The sequence below is a fragment of the Paramormyrops kingsleyae genome, chromosome 12 (genome assembly GCF_048594095.1).
Source record: "Paramormyrops kingsleyae isolate MSU_618 chromosome 12, PKINGS_0.4, whole genome shotgun sequence".
In the NCBI taxonomy this organism is placed as follows: domain Eukaryota; kingdom Metazoa; phylum Chordata; class Actinopteri; order Osteoglossiformes; family Mormyridae; genus Paramormyrops; species Paramormyrops kingsleyae.
The window spans coordinates 26691530-26708529 of record NC_132808.1 but is presented as its reverse complement, the minus strand read 5'-3'; the positions used below and the strand labels follow the sequence as shown (position 1 = coordinate 26708529).

At 50.0% G+C, this 17000-nt stretch overlaps 1 protein-coding gene across 3 annotated transcripts in view; it reads right to left on the bottom strand.

The window, feature by feature from the left end:
* Nucleotides 1-4079: 4079 nt before the first annotated feature.
* Nucleotides 4080-17000, bottom strand: part of LOC111852098 (zinc finger protein basonuclin-2) — a 72428-nt gene continuing 59507 nt past the window's right edge. For 2 of the 3 annotated variants that reach the window (XM_072697811.1, XM_072697812.1), the window contains 2 exons: nt 9869-12063; nt 4080-4548 (listed from right to left, as the gene is read on the bottom strand). In XM_072697811.1, coding sequence (XP_072553912.1) covers nt 4191-4548; nt 9869-12063 — 2553 coding nt within the window. In that variant the 3' untranslated portion in view covers nt 4080-4190. Of the gene's footprint in view, nt 4549-5980; nt 6050-9868; nt 12064-17000 lie in introns of all 3 variants that reach the window. The other variant, XM_072697813.1, reaches the window with a different exon arrangement.

Below are 17000 nucleotides of genomic sequence, written 5' to 3'. Positions count from 1 at the left end.
TAGGGCCCTATGTGACTCCCTGAACAGTTTTTCTAGTCATTGCCTAACCCAAGTTTTTTAGGAAGAAGATAAACCCATGAAATCGTTACCTGATGTCAATTTGAGTGGATTAATGACCCATCCTGCTGGCGAGAGACCAGCGCTGTCGTCTTGTGATCTGTCTGCATGACGATAAACGGTAATGCTGAGCCACACTGATGAAACGTTTGCAGCTTCAAGATGAAGATAGGAAAAAAAAAACAAAACGGCAGCATGCCAGTGACTGATAAACCTTTAATATAAAAATTGTACAAGATTTTTCATACAAATTACAAGAGGTATTTGGACAAAGTCTGAATAAAATTCCATTTACATCCGAAAACCCTAATGCATTTTATGCAAAAACCATGGACCGGTATAATACAGGAAGGAAAATGCGAGCAAAGAGAAAAGAACCTTTTACCCCTGTATGACTATGGGAAAAACATGGGTTTCCACAGAGCTGACATGACACAGACGTGGACTCCCTGTTTACCGTGTTTAGGAGTGACAGGATGGTAATGAGGGCATCCTGCAGGACACTAGCAAGGTAATTACACCAAAACAACAACATGGAGAATCATTTATCATTTTATTTACAAAATCATTCAAGGTTGTTTTTATCCATTGGGAGAGATGCTTTGTGAGTCTGGAATGCGTCTGAATGCCTTGTATTGTGTTCCCACTCTGCTGGACACACGGGACTCTCAGGAGAGGCAGGCTGGGAGTTGTTGGGTGTATTAGACACTACAAAGCACTGTCTGGAGAACCTGGTGTAAAACATGCACACTGGCCCCCTTCCTTTGAAGAGACTGTAAACTTCCAGTCAGGTGCAGAAGCGTGTACCTTCTCCGTGTTTGTGGCTGTCTAATGTGGCTCTGCTGGGTTTGACTGCTGCACCATTGAACTCCCCCTTCCATATGGCCCTCGACATGTGATCAAATACTACGGTGTTTCAAAGGCATCGGCCACTGCCGCATGGGGGGTGGGGGCTTATGGAACGTTAGTGTATCAATCGGCCTCGACTAGCCATGGGTTAGACTAACAGGTGAGAGATGTAGAAGGAGCCCAGGTTCAAAGAATGATTCAAAGTTAGAAACTCGTCTAATGTTTCATTCACAAATAAATATTTGCATGATTCCTGCATAGGAATAATGCAGATATGTATATAATTTTAATAACCTTAATAAAATTATGTACCATATTCCCTGCGCCAAACGTATTGTGACTACTTTACAGTCAACCAATCACATTGCGGTATGGGGCAGGGGTTTGAGCGGTAGAGAGTGTTAGAGTGCTGTGAGTGCGTTGTGCGTGTACTGTACTGTGAGGATACTGAGAGGGCGCTGCGTTCTGCGGGTCCATTCCCCCACGATGGCTAGCACGGGACTGAGTTAAGCGTGCTTCCCTGCCTCAATTACTGTCTGGCGTTTCACATTCACTTTCTGGACCAATCTGTCATTATTAGCACCGTTATAATAATAAAATGATAATGAGCTTCTAAGGAAAACAGCCGACGTAAGAGGCAGTGATAAGCACAGGAGGCTCATGCTTTCCCCCACAGTGTTCTGGAGGCTTCTATTCTGACCCAAGTCCATGAAACACTCTGTAAGATAGCAGACTGCGAAGTGCCAAATATGAGTCTGTAATAATACCAGAAATAGGTGAATAATAGTCATAAGAGACTGAGCCTATTGTCCCTGTTTGCTCTGTGCTACGTGTGTCCTCACACTGTCCCTCCTGCCTCATTATGATGACATTGAGGTGATGGAACAGGATGATGGTTCCCAAATCGTGGTTCCGGTCTCTGTTAAGGAACGGGAACTGCCCATCCACGCAGAAAAGAACAGGAACCATTAAAGTTTAATTAAAGTAAGCGAATTAAAGTAGAATCACTGTTGGTGTCCTCAATCCTTTAAATAAATATTTGACACGGAGTCTTTTCAGTGTCAGCTCTGTGATTAGCATGTTCATGTCACTGCCTCCTGGAACTGGCCTGATTTGTGAATGCCTACTGTGATTGGTATGCTCATGTGGCTGCCAATTGTGATTGGCATGATCATGTGACTGCCTCCTGTGATCATATGACTGCTGCCTGTGAATGGCATGATTGCAGAACTACCTCCTGTGTTTGGTACGATCATGTGACTCCCTGTTGTGATTGGCATGATCATGTGACTGCCTCCTATGAATGGCATGATTGCACAACTGCCTCCTGTGTTTGGTGCGATCATATGACTGCTTCCAATGTTTGGAATGATCATGTGACTGCCTCCAGAGAGTGGTGTGATCATGTGACTGGCTCCTGTGACTGGCACGATTGTGTAACTGCCTCCTTTGGTATGATCACATTACTGCCTCCTGTGACTGACATGATCATGTGACTGCCTCCTATGATTGCCATGATCACTGCCCTTGGTTTTTGTAAGAATCGTTTTATTTTATAAGACAGTAGTATTAAGCATGGGGTGGGTGGCAGGGTGGGGCGGGGCTGGGCTTCATTTCCACTTTGCACAGCTGCACTCATAACGGAACAATAGTGGGGACGTCACTGGAGCACCTTCATATGCGGCACCTACACCTTCATATGCGGCACCTACACCTTCATATGCAGCAAGCAGGTGGCCGTGATAATGACTGGCATCAAGTTACTGCTGCAGTCCGACACCAAAATTCATACAGATACAACGTATATCCAAATGCTGAATGATCTGGTGAAGTTTGTCTCCAGTGGCTACCCATACCTATGCACCACTAGTGACGGTACTGCACATCAGAACACTAAGTGAGGACCCAAAGTGTGATGTGGTCAGATTTTCTGGAGAGCAGCCAAGACCTAAAACTCATGCCTTACGCTCGTGTCCCCAGCCTGAAATATGAAAACACTTCAGTTGTTTTTGGTCACAGTTAAGTTCAAATACATGCTTGATTTATGCAGTCTTCAGAAAGCACCTGGATCACCTTAAATGAAGCATTAAAATGTAAATAATATAGAGATACAGAAATCTTGTCAACTTCTGGAGGGAACATTAATGAAGTAACAGCTAAGCTTGGAGATCACACTCTGGATGATACCTCAGAGATCACCCCCTGGGAACACCTCAGAGATCTCTCTCTGAACAATACCTTGGACAGCACTTGGGCTGCTCTTACGAGCGCTAAAAGCAGAGAGTAATATTACTCTGCTTATCTGCTATTGCGCTAAGACTCAATAGTTGTTTCAAATGGAAAGCAGAATATCGGGTCATCAGCTCAGGAGCCACACATTCTCTGTATCTGGGACCCACAAGCATTGCAGCATTTTCTTAAAACGCCTTGGACGCAGGTGACTTCGAGACACACAAAATATTACACATCCCCTTGTAGACTTGAAAAGTGCAAGACTGGGTCAACATACAAATGTGGCAACACAAGGAACAAATCATATGTTCAGGAGCCAAAAGCATGCAGGCCTTCTCTGCATTGGTACATTTATAAAAGAATTTGAGCTTTTTTTTTTTAGTCTGAAGTGTGCATCAAAGTCAAAATAAAGAAATCAAATGAGCTAGAGGCTACATTTTCCTTCAGTCTGAGAGCTGGAGGTGCCATGAAATGAAACCAGCATGGGCACTGACACCCTCAGTACATTTTTTACATGAAAAACCCTCTGGGATGTTATTTACAGATGAGGCTGTCATGCTCTGTTAATGGGTCATTTAAAAGCTATTATTACACTAATACACTGAGAAGGCTCTCTTCTTATTACTACCATTTCTGCGAGCAACAGTCACAAAAGAGTCTGAACAGTTTCTTTGGAGATGGACGAGGGTTTCCATGGAAGCGGCAGGACGTGTTGGGGCCACAGGGACGCAGCAGCAGCAGAGCTACCCATCCAGGCATTTCTAGAGACTTCCACAAGTACAGTGTGAAAGTAAGAGGCCTGGGGGTGGGGGGCAGTCATTGGGCCACGTGCCGGCGCAGGCTGCGGTTCTGGCTGTGCTGGTTGCAGCTCCGCGTCGAGGAGAATGTGAGGCTGCAGCCTGGAACCTTGCAGCGCTGCATCTGGCGCAGATGTACCGTCTTGAAGCGAGTGCCCTTGCAGCTGTATGGTTTGTGGCACAGCATGCACAGGACAGCACTCGGGTCGACCCCCTGGCCCGGCAGCTCTGGGAACCCCTCCCTGGCACCACCCCTCACCTGGTCTGCCCTGTTTGGGCCACCCTCCCCTTCGCTGGCCCCCTCCAGCTCGTGGCTGCCCTCATCAGACTCCTGTGAGGAACGCTCACTGGAGGACACGCTAGGTCCAGCGCCCCGCAGTCCTCGGACAGGATCCGGAAGCATTTGCTGGCCCTAAAGTGGTCTGTGCCTGCCAGTTGCTCAGCTGCTGTTGTCCCCCTGCGCGTGGCCTCCAACCCCAAGGGGGCGCTGCCGCAGATCTTGGTCAGGAGCTCTTCTGGCAGCCCCCGGGACAGCAGGGGCCAGACAGGGCCCCTCAGCTCGCCCAGCTCTTTGGTCAGCAGTTTTCGGTGCAGGTTGATGTTGGCGCTGTGCCTGCAATTTGGGGAAGGGCAGCTGTGTTATGGCCCAGGGGGGCTCTGAGGTCACGCCTGCAGATCTGACTGACCTGGGTCATGCAGTGTGAGGTGGCGCGCACTGGGGGGGGATTTTAGCGCACAGCCCGTCACAATGGGAGCTGCTAACTGCCTTGTAGCATGAAAACGCATGCAAAACGCAACACAATCACTGAGATACCCGGACGGCGCAGTGGAATAAGCTGATCATACAGCATTTTAGCAGGCTTGCTGGAAAGCTTTTAAAACGAAGAATCAATTATGAGTAAAAGGTTAATGAATGAATAGCCAATACAGTATGATATTTTGGTATTTCACAGTTAACGAATATGTTGCTGTTTCAAAGAGTTTGTGTGCATTTCAGGAAGTGCGGTGTGAGCTTTCCACATTAAAAATATTAGCTCACTGCCAGGTGATTAAGGGATATTAACTGCTGCATCCTGCTAAACATGGATGAGGCCTGCCGGCGTCGTGATGCTCCGGCCTCGGGTATCCACAGGCCTCGTAGTCGTCCCGTCGCAGGAGAACAGGCTGCAGCTTCCTCGTATTTGGTGGATAGGCCCCCCCCCAGCCCTGTATTCTGCTTTCCAGTTATCCAGTATACTAATATACTGGATAACTGGAATGCTGCTGCTGCTCCGTGCAGCATGTGACGGTCCTGTGTGTAAATGCGACTGCCGCATCCTGAACCCGCCTGCGGTGTGTGCAACCCCCATCCCAAGCCAGGGGTCTTTGGGAGAGCGTGACCCTACACTGGAGCCGCCGGGCCTTGACGATACCCCCACATAGACACATCGGCGGACAGCGCCCCCCCCCCCCCACCCCCAACTCTGTTTGCTCCTGGCAGCAAATAGCCTCCCCAGCTGAAATCCGATTGACCCCGACTCTATTAAATTGTCTTCCACATTGAATGGAAGTTTATCAATTGATTTGGGCCAGGTAATACGATGACCGGGGGGAACTGGATGCTGCATCTGACATCATTATCACATTTGCGTGCTGAGGAAAGCTGCCTCATCCGAGGTGTATGGATGTGTCTTTTACAGCTGTGAGGAAACGTGTTTTTTCTGCGGAGGTGCTGTAACCTAAGCGATATCTGTAACCGGATCACACACATCACACGGACTCACAGGGAAGAAGCATCCAGAACATTTAAGCAAAATCATGCAATGTGAAAATAATGAAGCTGCCTGCTGTTTAAAAAAACTGAGTCACATGCTGGGTTTTTTACAGCGGATTCAGATAAGATCTCTGTTAGCAAAACAGCGAAGGGTTACTGCGTTCTAGGACGTAAGGGCAGTGCATGTGGACAGTGAACACAAGTGAGGAATTCGTCACTAATCTGGTCCTGCACGTGGAGCGCAAATAAGTCTGTCCGAGAGAGTCCATGCAGAGTGAGGTGAGGGCCTTACCAGCAGTGCCACGGCGGGTGAAGTCAAAAAGTGTCCCTTTAATTATTTAGTTCCCTATCCGACATTCTCCTGCAAGAAGTAAAAATACATTCATTGGAGGGAGAGCAGAGACGGACAGCTTGTGTCACCGTCATGAGGCCGCAGAGCGCTCTCACCAGTCACAGCTGCACATCGCATGGAATGGCGCCGTTAGACATGTACATGGAAATGTCACAATTGGGGGGCTTCATGGAAGCTTCCGGGGTGCGCACTGTGGATTCGGGGTGTACTGAAATGGGGGGTAGTGAGATGAGCTGTACTTCGCACCGGGTCCAGATCTGGCCCTTGGGGCATGATGCGACTGATGACAATCGTCACGGCGACACACCATAGACACGAGTCCAAGACCTAATGCTGCTGTCTTTGGCCTGACACCACAGCGCCCCCACGGCGTAAAACAAGACCGGGGGCTGTGTCCCAGCACAGCGGCCCCCCAGGGCCACACAGTCACCAAAAACGCCAAACTGAGGTGGCTAAGACTCCCACTGATTCTACTTCCTGATCCTGTCCGTGACGACGGTGCTGTTTGTGCAAGACGATAAAACAGCGAGTGGCTTTATCACATTTCGGGAGGGAGGGGCTCCAGCAGCAGGACGGGGTCACTGCATCCACAAGCTGCCTCCGTTTCCGCACGCTTCCCTGCCATTTCCCATCCTAAAGGGCATTAACCAATTTAAGCCGGGCAGCGAGCGGCTCCTGTAATAACAGGTACGATGAGTGACCGTCTCTGAGAATCGCCCCCCCTCCTCCCCCCTCCCTAATGGGCAGTAATGTGGCAGGAGAAGCAAATTGACAGTCTCATCTTGTCAGAAGACGGGGGAGGTCTCCGGGGGCGGGGTGGATGGGGGGGGTTGCGCAGATGCAGTGCCGCTAATGTACCTGTCTTGGGTACGTTAATCATCTTCGGGCTGCCCCCTCCCCCCAGCCTGCCCGTAAATGTGTTTTCTAAATTGTTTGGGGGTTTTAACGAAAGGGGGGGGGGGAGGGGGTGGGTGGTCAGGGAAGATAAAATTAAACAGCTGGTGGTTTCTTTGCTCTCTCCTTCAGTCGATTATGAATGTCAGAGATGGTACAGTGCCCCCCTCCCCCCCCCCCCACACTTCGGCTGAAGTGCAGGTGCCCTTTTTTCTTTGTGATGTGAAACATGAAGCTTCTAAAGCGCCATAAAGCATCATCGCCAGCCTGCCTTCTCATCCAGAGCACACGCCAGTGAGCACACGCCAGTGAGCACACGGCACTCCCGTTGTCAGCGGTGTCTGAGATGGGCGCACTGGGCCCCCATGCCTCTACATGTGCGACGAGACCTGGTGGTCATGGGTGTCCCACATGCATTCGGGGGAGGGGGGGGGGGGTCCTAAGACTGAGCAGATGATTGGATCGTGTCTAGAGGAAGGTCCCTGTCAGAGGCCCAGGATGATTAACAGACTAATAATGCCATCCTCAGTCACCAGGGTGTCACCACAGCAAGCATGATAGAGTTTAGCCAAGAATGCACATGTGACACGGCTCCTTTTACCGTAACGTGACCGGCTACCATCAAAAGCTGCCTTGAAAAGCCTTGATTTTCCCAGTGGGACGCTATGAAATGCACCTGCTTTACATGCCACACCAAACTGCGTTTCCCTCTTACACCACAGTGAAGCACCACTTTCTATGCTGCAGCCATGTCAGAACAAGGTGGAATTGTACTCCCACCCACCACAAGACAGCAAGTCCTACAGGTATTAATACCAATAAAAAAAAAAATATTTTTTTAAATTAAAAAATGGGAGTGTTTTAGAAAAGATTCACGTCCCGAATGTTACAAGACAAAAGCGTTTGCTTCTGTCAAGTTTCACGTGTTATACGCAGCGCAGACATTAGAATAGCAGACATTAATCTTGATGAAGCGTTAATGCTCAGTTCACAGCCCCCCGACTTCGCCATTCATTACGCTCAACACTCTCTGCATCTTATCCATCTTTATTGGGTTGGTCTTCAAGCCACCGGGCCTCTCCTCACTCTCCCATAGGGGAGCTCAGCCGTAATCTCTCCCAGATGCCACCACACCAATCTGGAAGTGATAAAGGATGCCTCAGCATGCCTCGGTCCCGGTCACCGACCGGGGCGCCATGATGAAAAGCTGCAGGTCGAAAAGAGACTCAGCATGACGGATTCAAACAGGCTGAGATCCTGGAGGATCTCATGGAGTTTCTGGGGGAAAAGGAGGTTAGGCGTGGGGGGGGGGGGCAGCCACTGATGGGTGCTGTGAAGCTCACAGTCTTATCTGAATTTGGGGACCCTCATCCTGGAAATGTGCCTTTCATGGGAAGGATAACCCTGGTGAAATTTGTTTTAACCCCATTTACCAGGATGTGTAAGTAAATGACAGTCAAGGAGCACTAATGTGAATGCAAGCCATTGCTAACGCATGAGTTTATCAGAAATTCAGCAGGGAGCACATATGCCGGGGATTCTGTAATACTGTTGGTGCAACACCATCCACCCTCCACACAGCAGCCTTTCAGGAGTGCGGTTCCTGTTCATCCTTAAGGAAACCATCACCATCATCTCCCTTTGCCCAAACAAAATGTACGATAAAAGAAACAATGTTAGCTGTCTCAAGTCCAGTCAGGTCTCCGACAGCAATCTGACTGTCATAAATGGCGTTTCACGGTGTCCCCACAACACACACACACACATGAACGGGGACCGACTGTAAATCTAACTTTTCATTTAACTCCCGTTGCTACAGGAAATACTGACATCATGGGACCAGAAAAGCTTGATTATTTTACAGTGCTACTAAATCTGAATAATAAACATGGGTCTTTTAGGCTAATTACACTGATCCAACATGAAACCATTAGGGCAGCATGGAGACTCAGAGGGAGACTGTGTACAGTAATACAGAGTAAATGTACACAAACCTTAACTAACTGCAAACTTTATATCACATACATGACCACTAGGTCAAATAATCCTTACATACAACACTCAACATATATACAGTTATACACCAATGAGCCAAAACATTATGACTGCCCCGGCATAAGGCAAATAATGCTGACTGTCTCATAAAAACCATGCATATCAGGGTGTGGGATGTATTACACGGTAATATTTGGTTGTAATCAACATGTTCACTGCAGAAGATATGAGCTGGGGGAAAGACCAGTGACTTTGACAAGGGCTAAATCATCATGGTCAGAAAACTGGATCAGAGCATCTCCGAAATGGGCAGACTTGTGGGGAGCTCACAGTGTGTTGTGGTGAGTGTCTACTGAGCGTGGTTCGAGGAGGGAAAAACTACGAACCGTCAGTGGGGTTTTGGCAGGCTGTGACTCATCAAAACACCTGCCATTTGTGCCTTCCACTGGTTCATACCACATGGGACAGCCTTTGTTTACATCCCACACTGACAAGCCCTGGCAGCCTAACACCCGTCAGAGGTTCATGGCTTTTTCCACCTTGGACTACTTTCAGCAGGTACTCGCCATGGCTGACCGTGAGAACCACAGAAGACTTGCCATTTCAGAGATGCTCCGACTCAGTCGTCTGGCGAAAACAAACTGGCCCATATAAAAATCATTAAGGTCTTTTCCCCTCCCCATTTCTTCTGTATTCAGACCTTGACATCCACAGTATTTGTGAGAATGTTATTTGCGTTACATGGGGGTGGTTGTAATGTTTTGGCTCATTGCTATAAAACATGGTCAATACATAACTGTTTGTGAATTTTTTTTAAGACGTTAATGATGTTAACTGACTTCATGCTTTATGTTTTATTTAACGTGATTAGTATTCATTCATTCATTCAGTCATTTATATTAAGGTCTCACACTGCCCCCCTGCGCCCCCGTCACCCACCTGTCCCGGCTCCGCCGTGACGAGAAGGTAGCGGTGCAGCCGGCTGTAGTGCACATGTGCATCTCCTTCAGGTGCACGTTCCTGTAGTGCAGCTTTACGCTGTATGAGCTCTTGAAGCTCTTCTTGCAGACATAACAGATCTTGGGGTCAGGGCTGGAGCACAGGTTCCCCTCGGAGGAGCGTGGGTGGAGTTTTGGTAGGCTGGCCCCATAGCTCATGGAGGACATGAAGGTCTCATGCAGTGCAGCCATGCTGGCCAAGCCACCACCCCCGTTGTGGAGTCCGTACTGGCTCATGCAGAACACATCGTATGTAGGGTCACTCAGCTCCTCCTTGATTTTGATGACAGGCTGGTGACGAGAAGGTGAGGAGTGGTTCGCCATCTCCTTCCGTAGGTGACTGTCCTCCAGTTCCTGTATCTTGTCCAGGTTCCGCTGGTCCTCAGTGTCCATGAGCTCATCTCCACAGAACATTTTGGATTCAGAGGCCTCTGACTCATTCTCAAAGTCCCTCTCATGGTCCTGATCTTCAGAACTGAAGCTGTCCATGCAGCGAATCTCGCTGGTAGTCCGAGCTTCATCCTGCTCCAGCTGGAGAATGTTCCTCAGTGCCAGCCCAGGGCTCACCTCATCCAGGCTGGGAGATGCTTGGCTGCTGCCCCCACTGTGGTTGCTGTTGTTGTAAAGGTGGGAATGTGGATGGTGGCATCCCTGGGTGCTAGTCATTCCATTCAGGACCCTGCCCCCTTCCTCCTCCTCCTCCTCCTCTTTGTCGTCGAACACATCAGCCACGCTGATGACCTCCTTCTCAATTTTCACTGGCATGCTGGATTTGCGGGGCTTCTTCTTGGGTGTGGGGTCAACAGAATGTTCCTGGATGCCAGTACCAGGCAGCTTGTGGCTGACAAACCCTGCCTCTGCCACTAGAGGATTGTGGGAGCCAGGGGCCGAGGCCTGCTGCTCGATGAGAGACGTGTTGTTAGAGGCCGGAGGGAGTATGGGGCTGGTGGGCAGGGAGACCGGTGAACTGACAAGATCCCCAGGGGACAACAGCGCACGATAGAATGGGGGTACCGGTTGTACTGGCTGGACTGATTTCAAGGATGGGAAGATCAGAGAACTTTGCAGGGGAGACTGCAGCATGGGCTCGAGCGGTGGGGTAGTGAAGCCAAGAGGTGGCCGTCCCGGGCTGGTCAGAGTCAAACTGCTTTTGGTGCTGGAGATGACAGATGTGCCAGAGCCAACACTGGAGCGGATGAGGTCCTTGTCACGGTTGTTCCTCAGCATGGGCATGTGTAGTCGGGGGTTAGGGTTGGCGCTGTGCCGGTTGCGGCTACGCAGGGAGCTGAACACCATGTTGCAGCCCTCGATAGTGCAGCGGTGCTTGATCTTCAGATGCACAGCATTGTAGTGGATCTTCAGGGTGCCCTTGTCATAGAAGGTCTTGCCGCATGCGTTGCAGCATACTCGGCCCTTGCGGGAGGTAGAACCCATGCGCCGCATGCGGTGCATCTTGGAGGAGAAGGACGAGGTAACGATGCTCTTGGCTTGCTCACTCTTGACAAATGCATGTTGCTCACTCAGTCCAGCCGGCTGCTGCTGCATTGGTGCTTGCTGCTGTTGAGGCTGCTGGGAGGTGGGGGTCGGGGAGATGGTTGTTACGCTAGCAGGCTCAGGCTTAGGCTCGATCGCCACGGTGACACCGGTGGCCCCCAGGCTTGGGCTTTGCCCATTGCGGAACGGCGAGAGAGACACCTCCGACTCACTGCTCTCATTGGGGTCGCTCGGGTTTGGCAGACTGGACTCCCGTGGCCTGTGACCTGGCTGCTCCAGCATGAGCCCATTTGGGGGCAGGCCCAGCATGGGGGCAGACACTGGGTTGATGTACTGGAAAGGAAGCAGGAAGGCCAGGCTGTTGGGGATGTTCTCAAAGTGGTGTATAGTGGAGGGACTGCTGTTCTCGAGGTGCGTCAGCAGGCTGGGGCTACGAGAGCGGTTGTTGCTCTCGATGAAAGTCCTGATGTCAGAGTCAGTCTTGGATGAGGGCACCGTGATGGCCTGGCCTTCCTTCTCCTGGATGGCCATGAGCTCCACGATGGATTTGGTCTCCCCAAAACGCAGGAACTGCTGCAGGGTAATGATCTCCTCCTCCCGGGACATGATAGTCCAGCGGTCCAGAACCTTGCCTGCAGCATCCTGAAGGGGAACAAAGGACACCACAAGAAGTCATTGATTCTGCATAATTGGCACAGCTGATTAAAGGTAAATAGCTGCCTGCCTGCAATGTCCAGGCCTCCTGGAGCAAAGACCTCGTAGATCTTAACAGAGCGACACCCCACACACCCTCCTTCTCCTAGCTTCCCTTTCAGTCTTCTTCTCCTGTGTCACCAAGCAGGAAGTCATTACATTCATGGATAGAGAACAGGAACGTTTTCAATCATGTCAACCGTAAAAACAACCTAGGGCTTTGGGGCACTGCTATTAGTTAGTCCCTGCGATGCACGTCATTATAGAGAAGATGACCCACAGAAACACCTCAAAGTCTATTGTTTCTCAGCTGATCCATAGAAATGCCTCACAGAAATCCAAATGCAATGATTTCAGTATTGTCTTATGATTTTCCTGTCACCACCGAGCTGGTGTTTCCTGGTGATTTATAGAAACTGATAATTTAACATTGAACAACATAGAATGGATCATCTAACTGAGTAAATGTATTTTAGATATTGCTAATACAGTTTTTAATCCAGGTTCCTTTATATGCTAATGCTACAGTTGAAGGAGCCTTGGATCCATATCATTGCTGTTGCCACACATATATGTGTGTAAAATCGAGCCATTTTGGTGATAAGTGCTGTGGCAGTGAACAGTCAGTCCCTGTGGTCAGACTCCCACACCAGAGGAGGAAGACTGACCTTTGGAAGGGGTCACTGCTGTGATGTCAAATTCCTGCCATCCACAGAATATATTCATATAAACAATAGCATTAGAAAAGCTTAATGAAGCTTTAAAAATATGATTACCTTATATACTAAAATGACACAGTGTTAAAAGAATAGGTGATAAAATCTTTGTGTAGCTTGACAGTCCACCCTGTGAACTGGCATTTTTTAAAAAGGCAAAAAAACAAGCTGTAGTCTTATGGTCTATCTGTATAAATATTTAAAAATCTACTTTTAAATGTTTACCAACCAGCTGTTAAATTGCGCAGCTGTGCACTAGACCTAGAGTGACCCCAAATAAAGTAACACCCTGGTTTCACAGTGCCGCTGACTCAGGTGTGCCTGTCGGCCATCTCAAACCCTCTGATGTCACTCTTCTCCTCTGCCAACCACAAGTGCGCCTTTGATCTCGGGCTCGTGCTTTTAATGTCACTTTCAGCTGGTAGACATTTAGAGGAAGTTTTGGAGGCACCTTTATGAGGCTGGAGGGTGTGACAGGGCTTGTTCGAGCTCCACTAGCTGCTCTAATGAGAGCACTAACAGCAGGTGACCTGCGGACACTCCAGCGTCCCAGACAAACCCTGGGAAAGGGCTGCTGTGTTCAGTGAATCCCTGGGAAAGGGCTGCTGTGTTCAGTGAATCCCTGGGAAAGGGCTGCTATGTTCAGTGAATCCCTGGGAAAGGGCTGCTGTGTTCAGTGAATCCCTGGGAAAGGGCTGCTGTGTTCAGTGAATCCCTGGTAAAGGGCTGCTGTGTTCAGTGAATCCCTGGGAGAGGGCTGCTGTGTTCAGTGAATCCCTGGGAAAGGGCTGCTGTGGTCTGGCCTCTAGGGGCACTATAGTGGACAGTTTGTGTACAGAGTCTGTGTGGTCTGTGGGGCTTTTCTCCGGTGAGCTGGGTGCTTTAAGCGGAGTGATCCCCCCCCCCCGAGTAAGCACCAGTCCCCCACCTCATCCTGAGTGAGCCACAAACGGTGACCCAACCTCGTGCTCACACTTTCCTCACTGTAGTGTGTAAGTAATGTCTTCTCAGGAGAGCGCCGCTGTGCCAGGAACAGCTCGTAAATGCCCTCCCTCCTGCCCCCTTCCCAAATCAAACAAACAGCAAATGAGGCAACGCAGCACATAATGTTTACCAAATGGGGCCGGTTACCGGGGAGGGGGGTAGCTGTCGTGCTACGGGTCACCAGCCACGCTCAGCCATGCCCCAGAAAGGGGCCACCCAGACACACTGAAGTGCAGGATCCATGCAGGCAGGCCTTGCTCTTCAATGGGTGCATTGGCAAGTGGTGTTCACTCCAAAACTAATCCATCTCCCTCCATAACACTCGTCAATGACACTCTGTAACACTCCGTAACACTCCTTCCTGACATTGTAACACTCCATAACAATCCTCCATGACACTCCTTAACACTTTTCCATGACACTTCTCCATAACACCCTCCAATAAAACTCCTCCATAACACTCCCCAGACCTCCTCCATAACACTCCCTAGCACTCCTTGACGTTCCTTCATAACTCCTTAATACATCCTTAACACTCCTTCACAACTTCCCTTGCATCACCTTGGACGAGTGACTTTGCTCTTGCCATAGTATCTGAGCAAGACCTCGAGGCCCCAGCATCCTTCCCTTTTAAAAGCTGGATGCTGTTTTGTGACAGACTGATCCCGAAGGGACATTCTGCTCTTCCTGATGTTCCCAGGTCCCACGTTTGGCTCTCTGGAGACGCTGGCATTAAGCTGGTCTTTGTGTAGCCAGTGTGTTGGCTTCTGTGACCAGTATAATACGGAGGGGGTCATCTGACCCCCATCCCTCTTGATGTATGCTACCCACGGCTCCATATCATAGAGGCCTTGCCTTCACAAGAGCCCCATGCTCCACTCAGCTTCATCCCTCCCTCCCTCCCTCTCTCTCTGCACCTCCCGACCTGGCCCTCCGCCCCAGCCTCATTAATATCTCCCCCCATGTCATGACAGATTACCTTGTCATTACACATCCCAGAGTCCCTTCAACTAAATGGGTAAACTACTGTTTGTGAGGTTAATGACAATTACGGCGAAATTACCGCATAAGTCAGTGGGTCGGCCTCCTGGCCAGGAGGGGCCCTGCTCAGCATCTCAGTTGCGCCGCATGCCACCATATTTAATCTGCCAGGACCGTGGGACTTGCCAGCCGCCTGTCTACCTCCGTAAATCACCGCTGGCGGAGCCGCCAGTTAATGAGGCCGTAACCGTCACCGTGGCCTGGGCAGGACAGTGAGGCCCGACTGCCGATGCCCCCGCCCCTTAATGTCCTCTGTAATCACCCAGCGCTGGAATCGTTAGTGGCTAATCGTTCGCGGTTTTAAGGAGACTCCAATCCGACCTGATGGCTCTATAGCTGTCTTTAAGATGGATACAGTAGAGCCGCATTTTGCAAAGGTTGTAAAGGTGTTTGGGGCTGACGGTGAAAGCTGAACAGCCACAGGAACTCAGTGCCATGTCCCAAACACTGCCGTCTGCCCAATTCCCAGCACTAATTAATGATTCGGGAGCTGGAGTGTTAATCAAGTTAAAGAGTCTGCTTCAGTGCCATCAGTCACCTGGTCTCATCTCACGTCCCTCTAACCGGTGTGTTATGGTTTCGCAGCGGTCCTGTGAGGGTCCTGTTACACTTCTGTGATAGTTACCTACCTGCATTATGCTACCCAGCTGAATCTCACCTCCGGGTTGACTGAGAAACTTCACCCTGCTGCGAAATCGTTCACCAGACACAATTCACAATTTGCCTTCCGCCTGCCCCCAGACTCACCGCAACAGCTGGGGAGGAAGTGGCCATTCAGGGCTGAGCATCTGAACCAAACAGGTACTGGCACCAGCATTCAAACTGCCTCATTATCCTCTATAATCAGAACAATGAGACACAGGTACAGGCTGCCAGCAGTGAGGAAAATGCTTATTTGATGGCTATGCTGTAAAAACAGATCCGATGACTGAAACATGATTAGAAAATGCTCCCCCAGTGAGGTCACCGATGCACGCAGGCAGACCCTGCGTGGACCACAGCATCAGACTGGGGTTCTGCGGGCCCAAAACTCACCAGTCCCTCCTAACTGGGAGCAGAGTTTCTCCATTCTGCTCTTCTGCTTCTATTAAATTATACAGCATGGTGTTCTGGTGCCGGACAAACTTCTGCAAGTTCAACAATGAGCTTCTCTCCAAAGTGAGAAGCCCCCCCGCACGACCTCAGCCAGGCCCAGACATTTATTCTGTTCTCCCTCAAGGCTTTGTGTGTGGTGTCTGGGAGGTGAGTGAGGAGCTCTGGTGCGGGCTGAAAGCTCATGTCATGCGCTGATGCATCTGGAGGACCTGCACATGACTTGAGTCATTCCCTGGCCGTTCTCATTTCCAATGACAAAGTTCTCTTTCACCCCTCCCTGGGAACTGTCCCCCCAGAACTGTCCCCCCAGAACTGTCCCCCCAGAACGCTTAGGCCCAGCAGAGGTCCACGCTTAGGCCCCATATTGGTCCACATTCAAGCCCTAGCCACCTGTGGAATCATTTCTCAGGTTGCAGAAGCTTTAAGACGTTCAGGCTGGTGGGACCTACAGTATCACAGCTGTGGAGCCAGTGACAGGACCCTCTTCCTCCCTGGGAGCGTACAGTCAGGCCCACAGGGCTTGTTCTGGGTCCATCGAGCTTTCAGTGGTCTCATCCTCATCTTGTGAGGACCCAGAGCCCTCACCCCCACCCCAGCTCAGGACATCAGAGTCAGAGACCCCTACAACACCCACATAGTTATTCTTCTCATCTGTCTGGATAACTGAACTCTGCCTGGTAAGAGTTTGCAGGAGCAAATTAGTGAGGCGTACCTCAGGAAGGAGGACATGGCTGGTAACCCTACCCTTCCTGGCTGGAAGAGCCAGTGAAACTGCTGATTCTGCTGCGTTGTGGCACATTGGCCAATGAAACGTTGCTGACTTGGGTGCAATGTGGCACATTAGCCAATGAAATGCTGCTGGCTTGGGTGCAATGTGGCACATTAGCCAATGAAATGCTGCTGACTTGGGTGGAATGTGGCACATTAACACAGCAACACAAAAAAATCCTTCGGTTGAGATCACATTCCACACCACAGTTCATTAACCTGGATTGTAACCCTGTAAAAGGGCCACACATGACAGCAGGTGTTAACCTTCAGAGACTTCTG